At 34.7% G+C, this 15,094-nt stretch overlaps 1 protein-coding gene across 1 annotated transcript in view; it reads left to right on the top strand.

The window, feature by feature from the left end:
• Window positions 1-6,536: 6,536 nt before the first annotated feature.
• LOC306651553 (X-linked interleukin-1 receptor accessory protein-like 2) overlaps window positions 6,537-15,094 on the top strand; it is a gene marked incomplete at both ends in the record, with an annotated part of 265,025 nt that continues 256,467 nt past the window's right edge. The window contains one exon of the mRNA XM_079124229.1: window positions 6,537-6,850. Coding sequence (XP_078980355.1) covers window positions 6,537-6,850 — 314 coding nt within the window. The remainder of the gene's footprint in view (window positions 6,851-15,094) is intronic.

Genomic DNA, 15,094 nt, shown 5'->3' with positions numbered 1-15,094 from the left:
TGTTGTTCAGAATGTAAGGATTCTGGTAGCCTCTGCTGCTATTTGTGGGGATTTATGTGCTGAGTCATTCACCTGACCTGTGTAGCCAGGTTCCTGGATTTTATCAAGATTTCAACTGTGTTCTCAGTTTTTGGCTCATTTTATCAACCACAGTGCTTCATCCCCATAGGTCTACGGAGATTCCTCCCCAGCAACCTGCAGTTGGTCAATAACAAATCCTTAATTTTAGAGATTTGGCCAGGAAACCCTAAGTGCTTCACAAAACCTTGGGCAGCTCGCCCTCTAGTGGTAATTTAATGAATTGCCCCCAACAATTGCCCTATAGATTTAGGAGAGCTCTTGGTAAAAATGAATGGGATAGAGTTGATAGAGTTTAAAAAAAAAAAAAAAAAAAAAAACCCGGTTGTTTAAAAAATAAGTTTGTCAATCACAGCACCTACTAAACTAGAATGGGATACTTCTCAGGGAAAGGATTTAAATTGCAGGAAACAACATTGTGTTTTTGGTTTGCATATTTTCTCACAAGCTAATTAGCTATTTTACCTAATGCAGGGGATTTACAATTTGAAGACAAAATCCAAATTAGCAATTCTATGTACAACTATATATACTATCACCCAGCAAAATAATTGTAATGTAATAGCCATTAGAGTCTGATTTTACTGCACTCGATATTCCTTTTTTCCTAAAATAGCATTATATTCATTGTTGATAATATCTCCTTTTAAAGGGATTTATAGACTTTTCACAGAGCTTTGTTTTTACAGCAAGTAGGTGTGGCAAGATTTGGTCTTCTGGTTATACTGAGGGGACAGCAGGATGCTTATCTGATATAAAGGGACTAAACGGGTTTTCTAGCTTCAGGGTATTTTGTAGGAGACTGTTCTAGTTTTCACTCCTAAGAATCTTCCTGTGGCAAAATAAAATGCATGGATGTTACCATATACCTTTATATACTTTATATACTCTTTCTTTTGAATCTTCATGTCAAGCTTCTTAAGCACACACTCGTTTTGCTGACTGGAATGAAAATGATTAAAATAGAGACCCGCTCTTTTTTTAAGTGACTTTTTTACTCCATTATAATTGTTATAGAGAATGTAGATACTGGAGGATTTTATGCCAACAAGACTAAACCAAGAGTAATAACTCTGTGAGCCTTATATAAATCTAAATCAAGGGAATGGAGAAGAGAATCGAAAGCAACATAACTATTCTTTTAAATACTTCAATTGCTATGCATAGATTAAAGAGTACACAGAGGAGAAGAGCTTCTTAGTTCATTGAAGCCTGGAAGGAGAGAAAGACACAAAGGGGACAAAGAGAAGAGTAAACCCTTCCAGGGACACCCCAATACCTACTTCCTCCAACAACATCCCACCTCCCATCAAAGGATTAAACCCCAGGTGATCCAATCACTTCCCCAAAACCCTAATTCTGAATCTTACTGCACTGACTTTGGGGAACACTCCAGATCGAAACTATAACAATGTCTTTGGTTTATTGAGCACTTAGTGTATGCTGAAAGCAGGAAATTTGGGGTTCATTATTTTGAACTTCAGTTTATACAAATCTTATACTTTGCTCTTTGCTCCGAGAAACCAGTAAAACTCTCTGTACTTTTAAATCCAATTGACAATGAATATTACTGGTATGTGTAAGCAATGTAAAACAAAACATTTATCTAACCAAATGTTGCCTAAAGAATTATATCTTAGCAGTTACAAAGCAAACTGAACAACTGAAAAGGGGAAAATTTGCTTGGTTAAAAAAATAGTCAACAAAACATAAAAAGGACAGTGGGTAAAATTGCAAAAAAAAAAAAAAAAAAAAAAAAAAAAAAAAAAAAAAAGAGGGCACAGAAAATGGATAAAGTGGAAATAGAATGGGATATTTAGTCCTCAGTAGCCACACTGAAATTGTATGCAGCTTTATTTAATTTGCAGTGTTGGGCATCAGCCCAGGCCCTTGAATATGTTAGCCAAGTAGGTGCTCTACTACTGAGCTATACCCTCCACCCTGGAGGTATTTTTATAATGGAAGGACTGGAATATTTGTAACTGTACTGATTATTAAGCAGAGGGCACATATTCATGCACTTGGATTTTCAATGTGTTTGTTCTGTAGGATGCTTGTACAGAATTTCACCATTCATGTGGGGGGCAGTTAAAGCTTCAGACTTTCAGCTTTTTGGTAGAAAACTCTCCTTTCTGATAGTGCTTCTGTTTACACATAAACCAAGTGAGAATCAGTTATTAAGTCACCTGTGGGAGAAGCAAATCTATCTGGAAAACATTTTTCTCAGGAACCCTGTTGGCGGCCCACTACCACAGCTACCACTGAAGCTGTAAAAAGAATAGGTTGGATTCTGTGGGTTGGAGGCCCGTGCTGATGAGGTCAAGTTCACAGTTGGACTTCTTTTGTGCACTACTCAGTATGTCACCATCCTTGCCACAGCCTTCACCTTATTCAGCAGTATCACAGATGTTTTCATTCAGCTATTTGCCACACAGGTATGGAAAGTCAATATGAAACAGGCTCTGAAAGTATGGGATATTATTACAAACACTTCATGACAGAAATGTGACATGTTCAGAATGGCAATTATCAACACTACAAGTAACAATAAATGTTGGCAAGGATATGGGGAAAAAGGTACACATATATTGCTGGTAGGACTGTAAATTGGCACCACCACTCTGGAAACCATTATGGAGGTTACTCAGAACATCTGGAATAAAACCACCATTTGACCCAGCTATCCACTCCTCGGTTTATACCGAAAGGACTTAAATTCAGCATACTACAGTGACATGGCAACATACATATTTATAGCAGCTCAATTCATAAGATCTAAGCTATGGAAACAACTTAATTGTCCTTGAACAGATGTGGCATATATACACAATGGAGTATTACTCAGCCATAAAGAAGAATAACTCTATGACATTTGCTGGTAGATAGATGGATCTGGAGACTATCATGCTAAGTGAAACAAGCTAATCCCTAAAAACCAAAGGCTGAATGCTTTCTCTGATATGTGGAAGCTAAACCACAATAAGGGGAGAAGGAGAAGAATAGAAGTTCAGAGATTAGACAAAGGGGAATGAAGGGAAAGGTGGGGGAATAGGAAAAGGAAAGACAATGCAATGAATCTGACAAAACTTTGTATGTACATTTATGAATATAGCACAGTGGATCTCACCATCTTATACATCCCCAAGAAATTATTGTAAAAGAATACCATTGGTAAACAGTAGAAAGATCAACAGAGCGAAGGAAGCAAGGGGTGGGAGAGAGGAAGGAGGGGTACTGGTGACTGAATTAGAACATGTTATATTCCATGCCTTTTATAATTATGTCAAAATGGATTCTACTGTCATGAATAACTAAAAAGAACCAATAAGAAAGAAAGAAATGTGACATGATTTTGTGACTTCTGATGGCATTTGTCAAATTCAGTTTTATGTGACCTTTTACCTCTTCTTGCCTTTTTTTGACCCTCTGATATCTTTAAGTTCTTCTCTGTTAAACCCAAACCTTCAAGTTCTCCATGCTGGCTTTTCGCTTGACTTTAAGACCCCTCACCTCAGTTTATATTTCTAAGTTGCTTCAGTAGTCCCAAATCTGAAAATCAGTGTACTATATCTTATTTCATCCATTCTTGCTCCCTAGTTAGATTGCTAAGAATAGCAATCCAATAAAAATAGATCATATTACTTCATTAGAATCTATTAGTGCTCTAATACTTTTTATATAGAAGATGAAAATAACTTAGCTCACAGAAATGTTACTCTACTAGTGACAAATTACTATGGGAGAATATTTGGTGATATATGGGCCTTCATATATTCTTGATATCATATCTTTGACTATTTAATGGTGAAAAATCTCTCAGGTCTCTCTAAATACCTTATGGTATAACCTTGTATTGTGAATACTAAGAAATAAAAAGAATAAAGGGGATAACGTTTAGAAAACATGTTCCCCATTATTGGTTTGTGTTCTCTACATACACCACCTCTGATACCTAACACAAGATAACAGAAGAAGAAAGAGGGTATAAATCTATTAAATCAAATGCATGTTGCTTACATAGTACTTAAAAGAAAATGAATTTTCAGTGTACTCTCAAGTTCTGTATGAAAGAACTAATTGTAAGAGCCATTAAATGTTTTGAACTGTTGAACATGATTGTTGTAACTCAAGAGGAGATATTTTGATTATTTTCAATACCAATCATTTCTCATCCCTTATGGGCCAAAGTGGCTTAACATTGTAAAAGTGTGGATAGTTCAGATGTAATAGTTCAGAAGATGTAACTAAAGGAATTTAGGGAGCAAATGAAAAAAAAATTCCAAAGGATTTTTTTTGACAATTAAGCAATTATAGAATTTAAGACTCTTTTGCCAAGTTGAGTTTATTAATTCAAAAAAATTACTGTGCATCTAAGGGTTTATGGAGAATAAGAAATGGAACATGGATCTCTTTTTTATCATCTCCATGTTTTCTTCATTTCTATTAATCAACTTTTAAAATCAACCTATGAAAAAATTATATTTCCTAAAACATTTCTATCATTTCCTCAGAGTTATTTCAATTCATGGGAACAGTTTCACGGATAATCCATAAAAAGAATAATAAAAAATTCATTTCAAGATGATAAAATAAGTACTAAAATTACATCTAGAGATAGGTTATCAGTAATTTACATTAACCCCCAAAGGTTCAAATAATTCAAATTTTCCTCTTTATCTTGAATTATAAGACTGACAAATCATAGGTAAACAAACCAAAACCAAAGGGTGCATTAAAAGGACCCCCAAGAGATAGCCAGTGATCAGCAATCTATATCTTCTTGTCTTTAACAGTGAACAATGGTCATTAAAATCCATAGTGATGAATTTGCTACCTTTGAATACTCAAAGAAGTTTTATATGCCCTTCAGTTTAAATTTAATGTGAGTTTTTAAAATTTTAGTATTTACTTCTAATGAATACCTCACATATTATATTAAGAATTCAGGCAACTTAAAATAAAAGAGCCCAGTTAGAGCAGGGCAGAGAAAAATCAAGTCAGAAAAAGAGATCACAAACCAGGGAGTTCAAAAACAAATCTTAGGCTGTAGAAAAGTTCCTCAGAATGGTATACATATGCAAATAGACACATTATTTTGCCAACAACGTGAAGTCAATCCACACATCCTTCCCCTGGGTAACCTTGAACCCAGTTCAATAACCCTTCATATAGAGAAAGTGAAATCCTGAGGTTATTACACTTCGGCCTTGAATTTAGCTTTCAACTTCCTGTGAACTGAGTTGAAAAATTAAACACATTGGGTTACCGAGGAGTTCTCAGCATCTAAAAGAGGAAGCAGATCAATTCACAAAATTATAAGCAAAACTTGTAATTTTAAAATGGCAGTGTTTATACATTTTATGAAGTGATTAATTTATAAACAGTAATCAAGTAACATAAAAGGATGTAGCATAATTTGATGAAATTCTTTGAAAATAAGCAATCAGAGGAAGAATATACTAATTATATTGACTACCATATTAAATTAGCTGCAGTGTCTCATTTCTAGCCCTTCTGGTAAAGAGCAAGTTTGCTATATATGACTTTCTTTAAAGGTAGATTTACCTACCTAATATTATTTGATTAAAGCTGGCATTAATCTAATATATTCCCATGAGCACACACCAGCTAAGCAGCAAGGTAGACCTAAGGGTATAAAGATAAATTGACCTGTGATTAAATATCAACTACTAATAGTTCATACCATAGAAATATGACATGCATATAACAGCAAATAATCACTTTAGGTGCCCACTCCTTCTAACCCCAGCATTACTACCCCAGAGGCAAATAAATAACAAAATATTTCTCAATAAAGTTATAGGCACAGGCAGTATACACTAATTAAGAATATAGTCCCTGCAATTGGAGATGGGTTTTCTGCCACTTAGTATCTGTGTGACCTTGGGCAAGGTCATTTATTTGAGTCTCAGTGTCCTCCTCAGTAAAATAAGAATCCCACTATTATCTCATGCCTGCTCCTAGGTTGTACTGGTTCTCTTATAAATATTTGTTTTGTGGGACTCCTACATAATCAATGATTTGAGTCATCTAAAATCAATACATCAGTGCTAGTCTAGCAGTCTAATTTCACATGATCCTGCAAAGGAAATACTCCATGGCTAGTAGGAGCAATTCAATTGTCCAGCCACACTGCTGGAATTGGGACATGGCTGTGGATAGGACAAAAACCTTGTTGGCATGAGTGCTAGAGCTCCTAGGAGGATCTCGTTTACCAAGCTGAAGTTTGCTGTAGTTGACCAGACAAAAACCTAGAGGCACAGAGCTAGAGTAGTGTCTGTTTGCTCCAGTATAAGAAAGATACTGGTATATCTCATAGGGTCACTGAGAAGGTTTAAGAAAGTAACCTATGTAAAGCACTTGACTCAGTACCTGGCTCATAGAAAGTTCATAGAACATGCTGGAAATGATTGTTGCTCTTATCATTACTACCAAACATGCTCACTGAATCTCACGACTCATCTGGTTTTCTTTCAGTGGATGGCTGCATTGACTGGTCAGTGGATCTCAAGACATACATGGCTTTGGCAGGTGAACCAGTCCGAGTGAAATGTGCCCTTTTCTACAGTTATATTCGTACTAACTATAGCATGGCCCAAAGCACTGGGCTCAGGCTTATGTGGTACAAAAACAAAGGTGATTTGGAAGAACCCATCATCTTTTCAGAGGTCAGGATGAGCAAAGAGGAAGATTCAATATGGTTTCACTCAGCTGAGGCACAAGACAGTGGATTCTACACTTGTGTTTTAAGGTGAGTGTCATGTGAAAATACTGCTCAATCATGTGACATAGTCTTTTGATTGGGACTGGAGTGTACGCAGATGTACCTCATAGTATATGGTGGATATGTTCTTAAGGGGTTACAGGGCATGAAGCGCTTCAGTAAGTTCAATTCTAACAAATACACAGCAAATTCTTATCAAATTATCCCAAAGTACTGTGGGTGCTTATTTAATACAGAAAATTTAGTGACTCTTTTCTTTTCCAACTCCACCCCCATCCCAAGGTCTTATATTAGTAATTATTTTTCCATAGAGCCAATGGGCTCAATGATCTTGAAATATGGCCATGAAAATAATGTCAAATATCATTTAGGCCAAGGTCTCATCTTGTTGATGGAAAATAGCTTCAAATGCTGCTAGTAGGCCTCTTAGCAAAAGAGCTACTATTAATATCCTTTGAAGAATTTTCAATGTGAGTTTTCTTCCACTGTGTCTAAATATTCAGCATAGATCTCTGTAAACACACAGCCATCCTGAATTTCTAGGTGCTATACTGGGAAGATTTCACAGACATAATTCTTGCTTGTAAGAAGTTTACAGTGAATAGCAATCTGTTTTATCTTATAGGAACTGTACAATATGTCTTCCCTTCCCCCTCTATCCCAATACTAGAATCTAGGATCTAGCATCTCATATATAGACTGGATTAGGTACTGAAGTAGATAGCTGAGATGACATTTCAATTTTTCCATTTTAAGAGTCTCTGATCTTGCTCACCAGGGATCTGCACTCTACTATTTGATTTTAACTTCTGGAAAATACAGACCCTATTTTTGTCTCCTGTGGACTTTGATGCCAAAGCTATGTCACTTCATCATCAAAAGCACTTGGAACTCCCTGGTGAGGTCTTATTGTTGTAAAGGACAGGAGAATAAGGTGGTGAATAAAATTGAAAACCTTCTTGATGCCGTAAGAATCACTTTTGTATAGGGAGAGAAAGGTTGGGAGAGCAAATGGTGAGTTCAGTTTCTGTTTGAGGTAGAAAAAATCCCCAGGATTTTGGCAGAATCATCAATTATTTTCATCACACCCTTAGTGATAAGCAACATTTTCTTCTACTTGTGCAGCTCTTGGCAAAATTGAGAAGTAGGTGTAATTCTGCTATAGTAACTGACACTGTATTTTCCAGGGTGTTGTTACTCTTTTTCCCTGCTCACAACTTCCATATGCTACGTCCTCACTACACAGCATGCCAATCAAAAACATCCCTTTTCCCTCCACCTACCTCTATTGCTTTTGTTTGTTTGTTGTTTTCACAAATTTAAAGTATATTTGCAAAGCATTAACTCACTATGCACAGGTGCTTAATGTATAGTGAATGAGTGAACTAATTATTGCTTTCTTCCTCTGCCCCACTTACGTCCTCAGTCTACCTTCCTCTCCTCTTTTTCCCTTTCCCCTCTAACCCATTCTACTCCTAGCAATGATAACAACTTAGTGTGTATATTACATGTGTTTTCCTTACTCTTTAAAATTTACACAAACATATTTACATGAAGATTCTCCTCATTGTTTTACAAAATAAAAGCAGGGTTTTATATTTCTCTGCATTTTATTTTCTTAGTAAAATAAACTTAGTAGAAATCTCTTCAAGTCAATTGATTGAGAGCTCACTCATTCACTTTCAGTGTATAATATTCTGATGCTCAATAGTTTATGACACCACTATTGAAATATTAATTTTCCTATTGAAAAATATACACTTTGTTTACAGGTTTATATGTGTACAAAAGTGCTGTAACAAAAATTCCCTATTTATTTATTTATTTTATTTATTTTGGGGGTTGTACTGGGAATTGAACTCCAGTGTACTTGACCAACCCTATGTTGTATTTTCATTTAGAGACAGGATCTCACTAAGTTTCTTAGTGCCTCTCTTTTGTTGAGACTGACTGAACTCCTCCTGAGCTGCTGGGTTCCCTATTTATTTTTAAATATACTTTCAAGTTTTAGAACAGTTTGATTTACAGAATTATTACAATGAAAGTACAGAGAGTTTCTGCATATTTTGTACTCTTATTACTATCTCACATGACTATGGTACATTTATTAAAATTAATGAACGAATGTACAAATGTAATAGTGGTATACTGTTCTATAGTAAAGTAAATACTTTCTTCATATTCCTAAGTTATTCCTTGATACCCCTTTCTGTTTCAGGATCCCATCTGTAAGAACTTATTCCATGTAGTTATCGTGTCTCCTTTAAGCTCCTCTTGTGTATGGCAGTTCATCAGACTTTCCTTGTTTTTGATAACCTTGAACTTTTGAGGTGTAACAGTCAAATATGTCTTAGGATATTCCTCAGTTGAAATTTATCTGGTATTTTCCTGATGGGTGAACTGGGATGATGTGTTTTGTAGAGGAAGTTCATAGAGGTAAAAGACCAGTCTCAACACATTGTATCAAGGGTAGAAAGGATCAGTATGACTTACTACTGTTGATGTTAACTTTGATCACCTGGCTTGAGGTAGCATTTGCCTTTCTCCACTGGGAAGTTGCAGATTTTTTCTTACTTTCCATACTGTAGTCTTTGGAAGAAAGTTATTATTCAAAGTTTACACTTGAGAAGTGGAGAATTGTGTTTTATCTCCTTCAGCGTGGAATATCTACATGAATTATTTATAATTCTTCTGTATGGAGAGATTTGTCTCTTCTTCCATATTTATTTATTTAATGATTTATTGGTATTGGTATAGACTCATGGATATTTACATATTGGTATTAGTATGGACTCATGGATAGTTATATAATGGCTTGAGTTGTAATGCAATTTTACTTTATTTTCTTGCGCCAAATCTCTCATATTTGCCCATTGGGAATTCATTCAATTGGCTTATTTGTTCCTTTGATATAACTCCATAAATGTGGAATTGTTTGGGTTATTTTTATTATTTTTTGTACTTAAGATCGAAGCAAGGGGTGCTCAACTACTAAGCTATATTCTCAGCCCTTTTAATTTTTATTATTTTTTAAAATATTTTGAGACAGGATCTCACTAAGTTGCCTAGGCTGATCTCAAACTTGAAATCCTCCTGCTTCAGCCTCTCAAGTAGCTGGGATTACAGGCATGTGCCATTGCAACCAGCTATTTTTTTTAACATTTTCTTACATTACCAAAAGATGTTTCAAGCTTATCTTGTATATGTCCTGCCTCAGGCTGAGAATTAGCCATTTTCCCAAGAGCCCTGATTCATTTTAGTAGAGAATAGCATTAGAAATCAAGATTCAGGTGCTTCTAGGGTGTTGGTGATTCCAGGTCCTATCAGCTGACAATGTTTGCTTTTAAATTACATTTTGCATGATTTCATGCACAAGTTCACAGATAGTGAAGGAATACTCTGAGAGTAATGAAACTTCCTATTGTTCCTTAAGTCATTTCCTATACATGGCCCTCTTTCAAGTACACATCAAATTGAACATGTTTATATCTATTGTAGATAAAATCTGAGTTAGTGGTACTCAAGTCAGTAAAGAGAAAGAGATGTCATTTCATTGAGCATAGACTTGGATTCAAGCTTAACAGTTACCTTATTTTGTTTATGCAGCAGGCCTTAGGGAACAATTGGGACCGATTGTGTTGGGTGAAACTTTTGAGTAGTATCTGTCTCATGTATTTTTGTTAAAGAGAAGCAAAATTTGAAAAACACTGTTCTAAAATAAGCAACTAAAAACAACAAGAAAGATGACCTGAAAGGGTAATGATTAGGAATTAGGAAGGCGATCTGAGGAGAAGGGGTAGGAGATAGGAGGATGGACATGATCAAAGCTTAGTATAGGCATGTATGGAAATGCCACAGTTACAGTTAAACCCACTAATTTGTATAATTAATGCAAGTTAATAATTATAATTAAAAAGAATCTTAAACATTTGACTGTTTAAAGTCTTAAATTGATTGTAATTAATTAATTATACTTCAATAACTTGGAATTTGGATAAATGATTTAAATAGGCTTGTGAATATATAGAAATTAAACCAAAGATTGTAGAAGAATAGTCTAGCCTATTAACACAAAAAAAGAATGTACACAAATGTACAATGTACCAGGCTAAGTGGTATGCATGGAAGGCTGAGGCAGGAGGATCACTTGAGCCCAGGAGTTTGAGACCAGTCTGGACAATATAGCAAGACTCCATTTCCCAAACAAAGGTATAGTAGTGTTTCCCATCTTTTAATCATTCAACCTGAAATGATAACCAAAAATTTTAACAAGTAGTACAGTAATGTCAAATAAAATATTAATGAAACAAAAAGAAAATATAAAGGAAACAACCATTATTGTCAACTCAAAGACATAGAAATAGAATGTTAGTATACATAAGTGAAGTAACTATCATTTTTCTGTGAATAACAAACTTTTCAGATCAAGTAGTAGTCATTGACTTCAAATACATGCCAAGTGAGATTTTATACAATTTCTGAGTAACATTTATAGTAGAAAAAGTTTCTTAAATTGACAATGTCAATATTCACCTAAAATTCCTAATTTGATACCACTTCAATTTAATCATGAATGAGTTTTCTTAACCTAAATAGAAATTATTTATTTCATGGTACTTGAAATACAGATATGAAATATTAGTAATATTTGTCACCCATTTAAATCATAGTAAAGTTACTGTTTGTGATATTTCAGTAACTAATTACAATTTTTCTTGGCCCTGGCTCAACAGCAATTACTTGAATTTATCAGCATGTTAATAGGTTAGGAATAAAGGATTATTGGAAGATAAAGTTATATTTTGAGAGGCAGTACCAATCCAAGAATTCCTATTTTCCTTCATCCATACCTGAATCTTTTCAATGAAGACATTTAATAGGATAAAATGACATAGTAATATTATTTAATAAAATCCCACACATCACTCTCAACACTTTGGAATAAGGCTGACTTAAGATGTGGATGAAGACAAATATAGTACTAGTATAGTCCTGAGTCAAATTCAAGGATGTTAAAATAATAAAAAATAATAGAGAAACCTGCATATTTGGGGATAGGCATGGCCAAGTTTAGAGAACTAGTTCGAGATTCAAATCCTTTATGAGCATTTATTTCTACAAGGATGTAGAAAAAAGAATCCCTTTATTAAATGAGAATATAATTCAATTATATTTGCTATTTAATAATCATTGAAATAAACTGGGGTCCCAAAATCTGAAAGCTTCACAAACCTTTTCCAGAGATCCTTACTATATCCTGCCCAGAGTCATAACATTTGCTTTGATTATTCAAGTGTGAATTATCAAGTCATACTTTAATGATTATTACTCCAGCAAACCATCACCAAGAAAGCTCAGGGGGCAGGAGTATTTGAAATGAGAAATGTAATATATTGCTAAGTTTTGAATCTGTAAAATGGATACCTGAGTGTTCATTATATTATCCTTTAAATTTTGGTATATTTTAAAATATCCCATAATAAAAGAGAAGAAATAAATAAAAAGTGTTATTTTCCCTGATTATTGCTCTTAAATCATCCTGAACTATAAATGTCCAAGTAACATACATCAGCAAAATTTTATATTTCTGTCAACAAAAATTTCATTGAATATGTACTACAGATTTCCTTCATGCCATATTGTAGGAAACTGATATCATTTGGAAAGAAAAGTGATTGTCCTAGCTTATCTCAAACACTAAAAAATAGTTCTTATCACATTCTACACTCCTGACCTTACTCCCCACCATGGATACCAGAGATTTTAAAGGACATTGAACATTTATTATAATTCAATTCCATCTTAACTATTGATGCTTGAAAAGTTAACTGTCAACAACTCATTTGCCTGGGTAGCAATTTCCAGGAGAGATGATAGTGTCTTCTTGGAAAAATGAAATCCTGGATCTTATAGAATTAATAGACCCCATAAAAGATCAAGATTGTATAGCAGGGTCTTAAGATAGTAAAGATGCCTTCTTTGATCTTATAGGCTAACAAGAAATGCAATTCATTGTTTTGTCCATTTTCTGTTATAAGTAGAAGTCCCTGATTTCATTATTTTGGTAGCAATTATGCATAAAAGCACAGATATAAACTGACAAAATTATTTTTCAATCTCCAAAATTTGACAATATACTTGTTTATAAAATTATATATAACAACATATAAAAGAAGTGGTGATATTGCCTTAATTTCATTTAACATTGAGTTATGTATGTATGTGTATGTGTGTGTATGTGTATTTTGGGGGGAATATAATCATTTTGTTGCATATCACTAATATAATTTCCACTCTTTTAAGTTTGTTTATTGGAGAGAAGCAAATGTTTATAGTTTAGTCAATTAGCAGGATTAGAATTAATGGATTATATTTTATAATCATAAAATAAAAATTGATTTCAAATATCCATTGATGAGCTGGTTAATACTGGTATTCATATATACGTTTTATTCCTTGTATCATTACACAAAATGCAGTGGATTTCAGAGTTATGTTTATTTTGATAAGAATTAAGGTTGCAACCTAGTGCATGTGTTGCAAAGTCAAAATCTTTTCAAGGGTCAAGAAGGTAATGTAATGAGTGTGACAGGTCACTTGAAACAGTTTGCCGTGTTGGATGTTATAGCTGTTCCATCCACAATCTCATTTCACACCTTCTACTGTCTTGCCACCACCTCCTACTTCTTCTAGCCCATTCCTTCTATATTCTATCTCTGATCATCTATTGATCCCATTCAGACCTCCGGCTGCTTATTAGACCTATATCTATAGGGTTTAACATTAAGAGGTCCACCTAGTATATAATGATCCACCATTATAATCACTCCCATATATACCCTTTTGGTTCTCTTGAACCATTCTCCCATCATCTTACTTGCTTGTGAAAATCACAACATTGTTAAATCTACTGTCCATCTATGCTGTGCCTTTATTCTTGTGGCTGAACCTTACTGAAGGAAATATATAGTAACAATGACTGGTTTTGTTTTACATGAATGAACTTTAAATGATCCTTAATGCTAGCAGGTAGTCTTATTGTGTATTCTTAGTCCATTTAGTCACCAATCTGCCCAGATAATTAGTTTATGTTGCCTCCTCTCCTCAAATCTTCATCATCTCCAACCCATTGCTTCCCATTTCACTAAAACATTGAAGCAATCAGGAGAGAACTTCCACTATATTCACACACCTACTAATATCTGCATCTATATAATCTGCCTTATAGCCTCTTATTATAGATAGATTCCAGGCACTTCATATATAGGCCAATTACCTCATGTGCGCTCTAAGTTTTCTCCCTATTAGCCTATGTAAGAATAGCACATGAGCAATTTTCTCTTCTCTTCCAATATCATGAGACTTTCTCTTTATATCAGATCATCCCAACAGCAAACACAGGTCAATAATTATGCCATCTAAAAACTCCTCTCAATTCCTCTTCCCCTGGAAGCCACTGCTTTACCTGATTTTCAGATATTTATACTCTCCTAGTTTTCCTCCTATTCCATCAGTTAGTCTTTCTTAAGTTTCCTTCTCTACACCTCATATTCTTCCTGACCTCTTAATGTTAAGCCCTATAGATATAGGCCCCAAATTGCCAGGTATTTTGAATTCTCGAAGAAAATAATTAAATCTGAATATTTGTATTAAAATTCCCTATTTAAAGAATTTAAGGGGCCCTCATCTCCCCCCAAAAAGCTCATACTAAGATTCACCAGTGGACTCATTTGTAAACTCTGAAGGAGTAGGGTTCTGACTCCAACACTAATATGGAAAGTGCTGGTAGAATCATATTAAAGCAGGGATGGGACACATTTTATCTGTATCAAAGTACACCAGGAGCTGGGCATGGTGGTTCCCACCTATAACCTAAGTGACTTGGGAGGACGAGGGAGGAAGATAACAAGTTCAAAGCCAGTCTCAGTAACTCAGTGAGGACCTGGGTAACTTAGTGAGACCATGTCTCAAAATAAAAAATAAAATGAACTAGGGATGTGACTTAGTGGTTAAGTATACTTGGGTTCAGACCCTGGTACCACAAAAGAAAAAAGAAAAATCTACCACAATCCCCAGAATACATTTGCACACTCACTAGTAGAGTCAAATGGCATCTCTATATGTGGCACCTCACTCTTCAGTTTGATCCCTTGTGTGGCTACTGGAGTCTCCAAGAAAGATGTACTGGTCAATATAGTAGTCCTTACTGCTAGCCACAGTGTATTGAAATTGTATTCTATCTGGAGGGCTTTATTGCTATGAATTGGTGTT

Source organism: Sciurus vulgaris (genome assembly GCF_902686455.1).
Source record: "Sciurus vulgaris genome assembly, chromosome: X".
Classification (NCBI taxonomy): Eukaryota; Metazoa; Chordata; class Mammalia; order Rodentia; family Sciuridae; genus Sciurus; species Sciurus vulgaris.
Note: the sequence above shows the minus strand (reverse complement) of the source record. Positions and strands in the feature narration are given on the sequence as shown.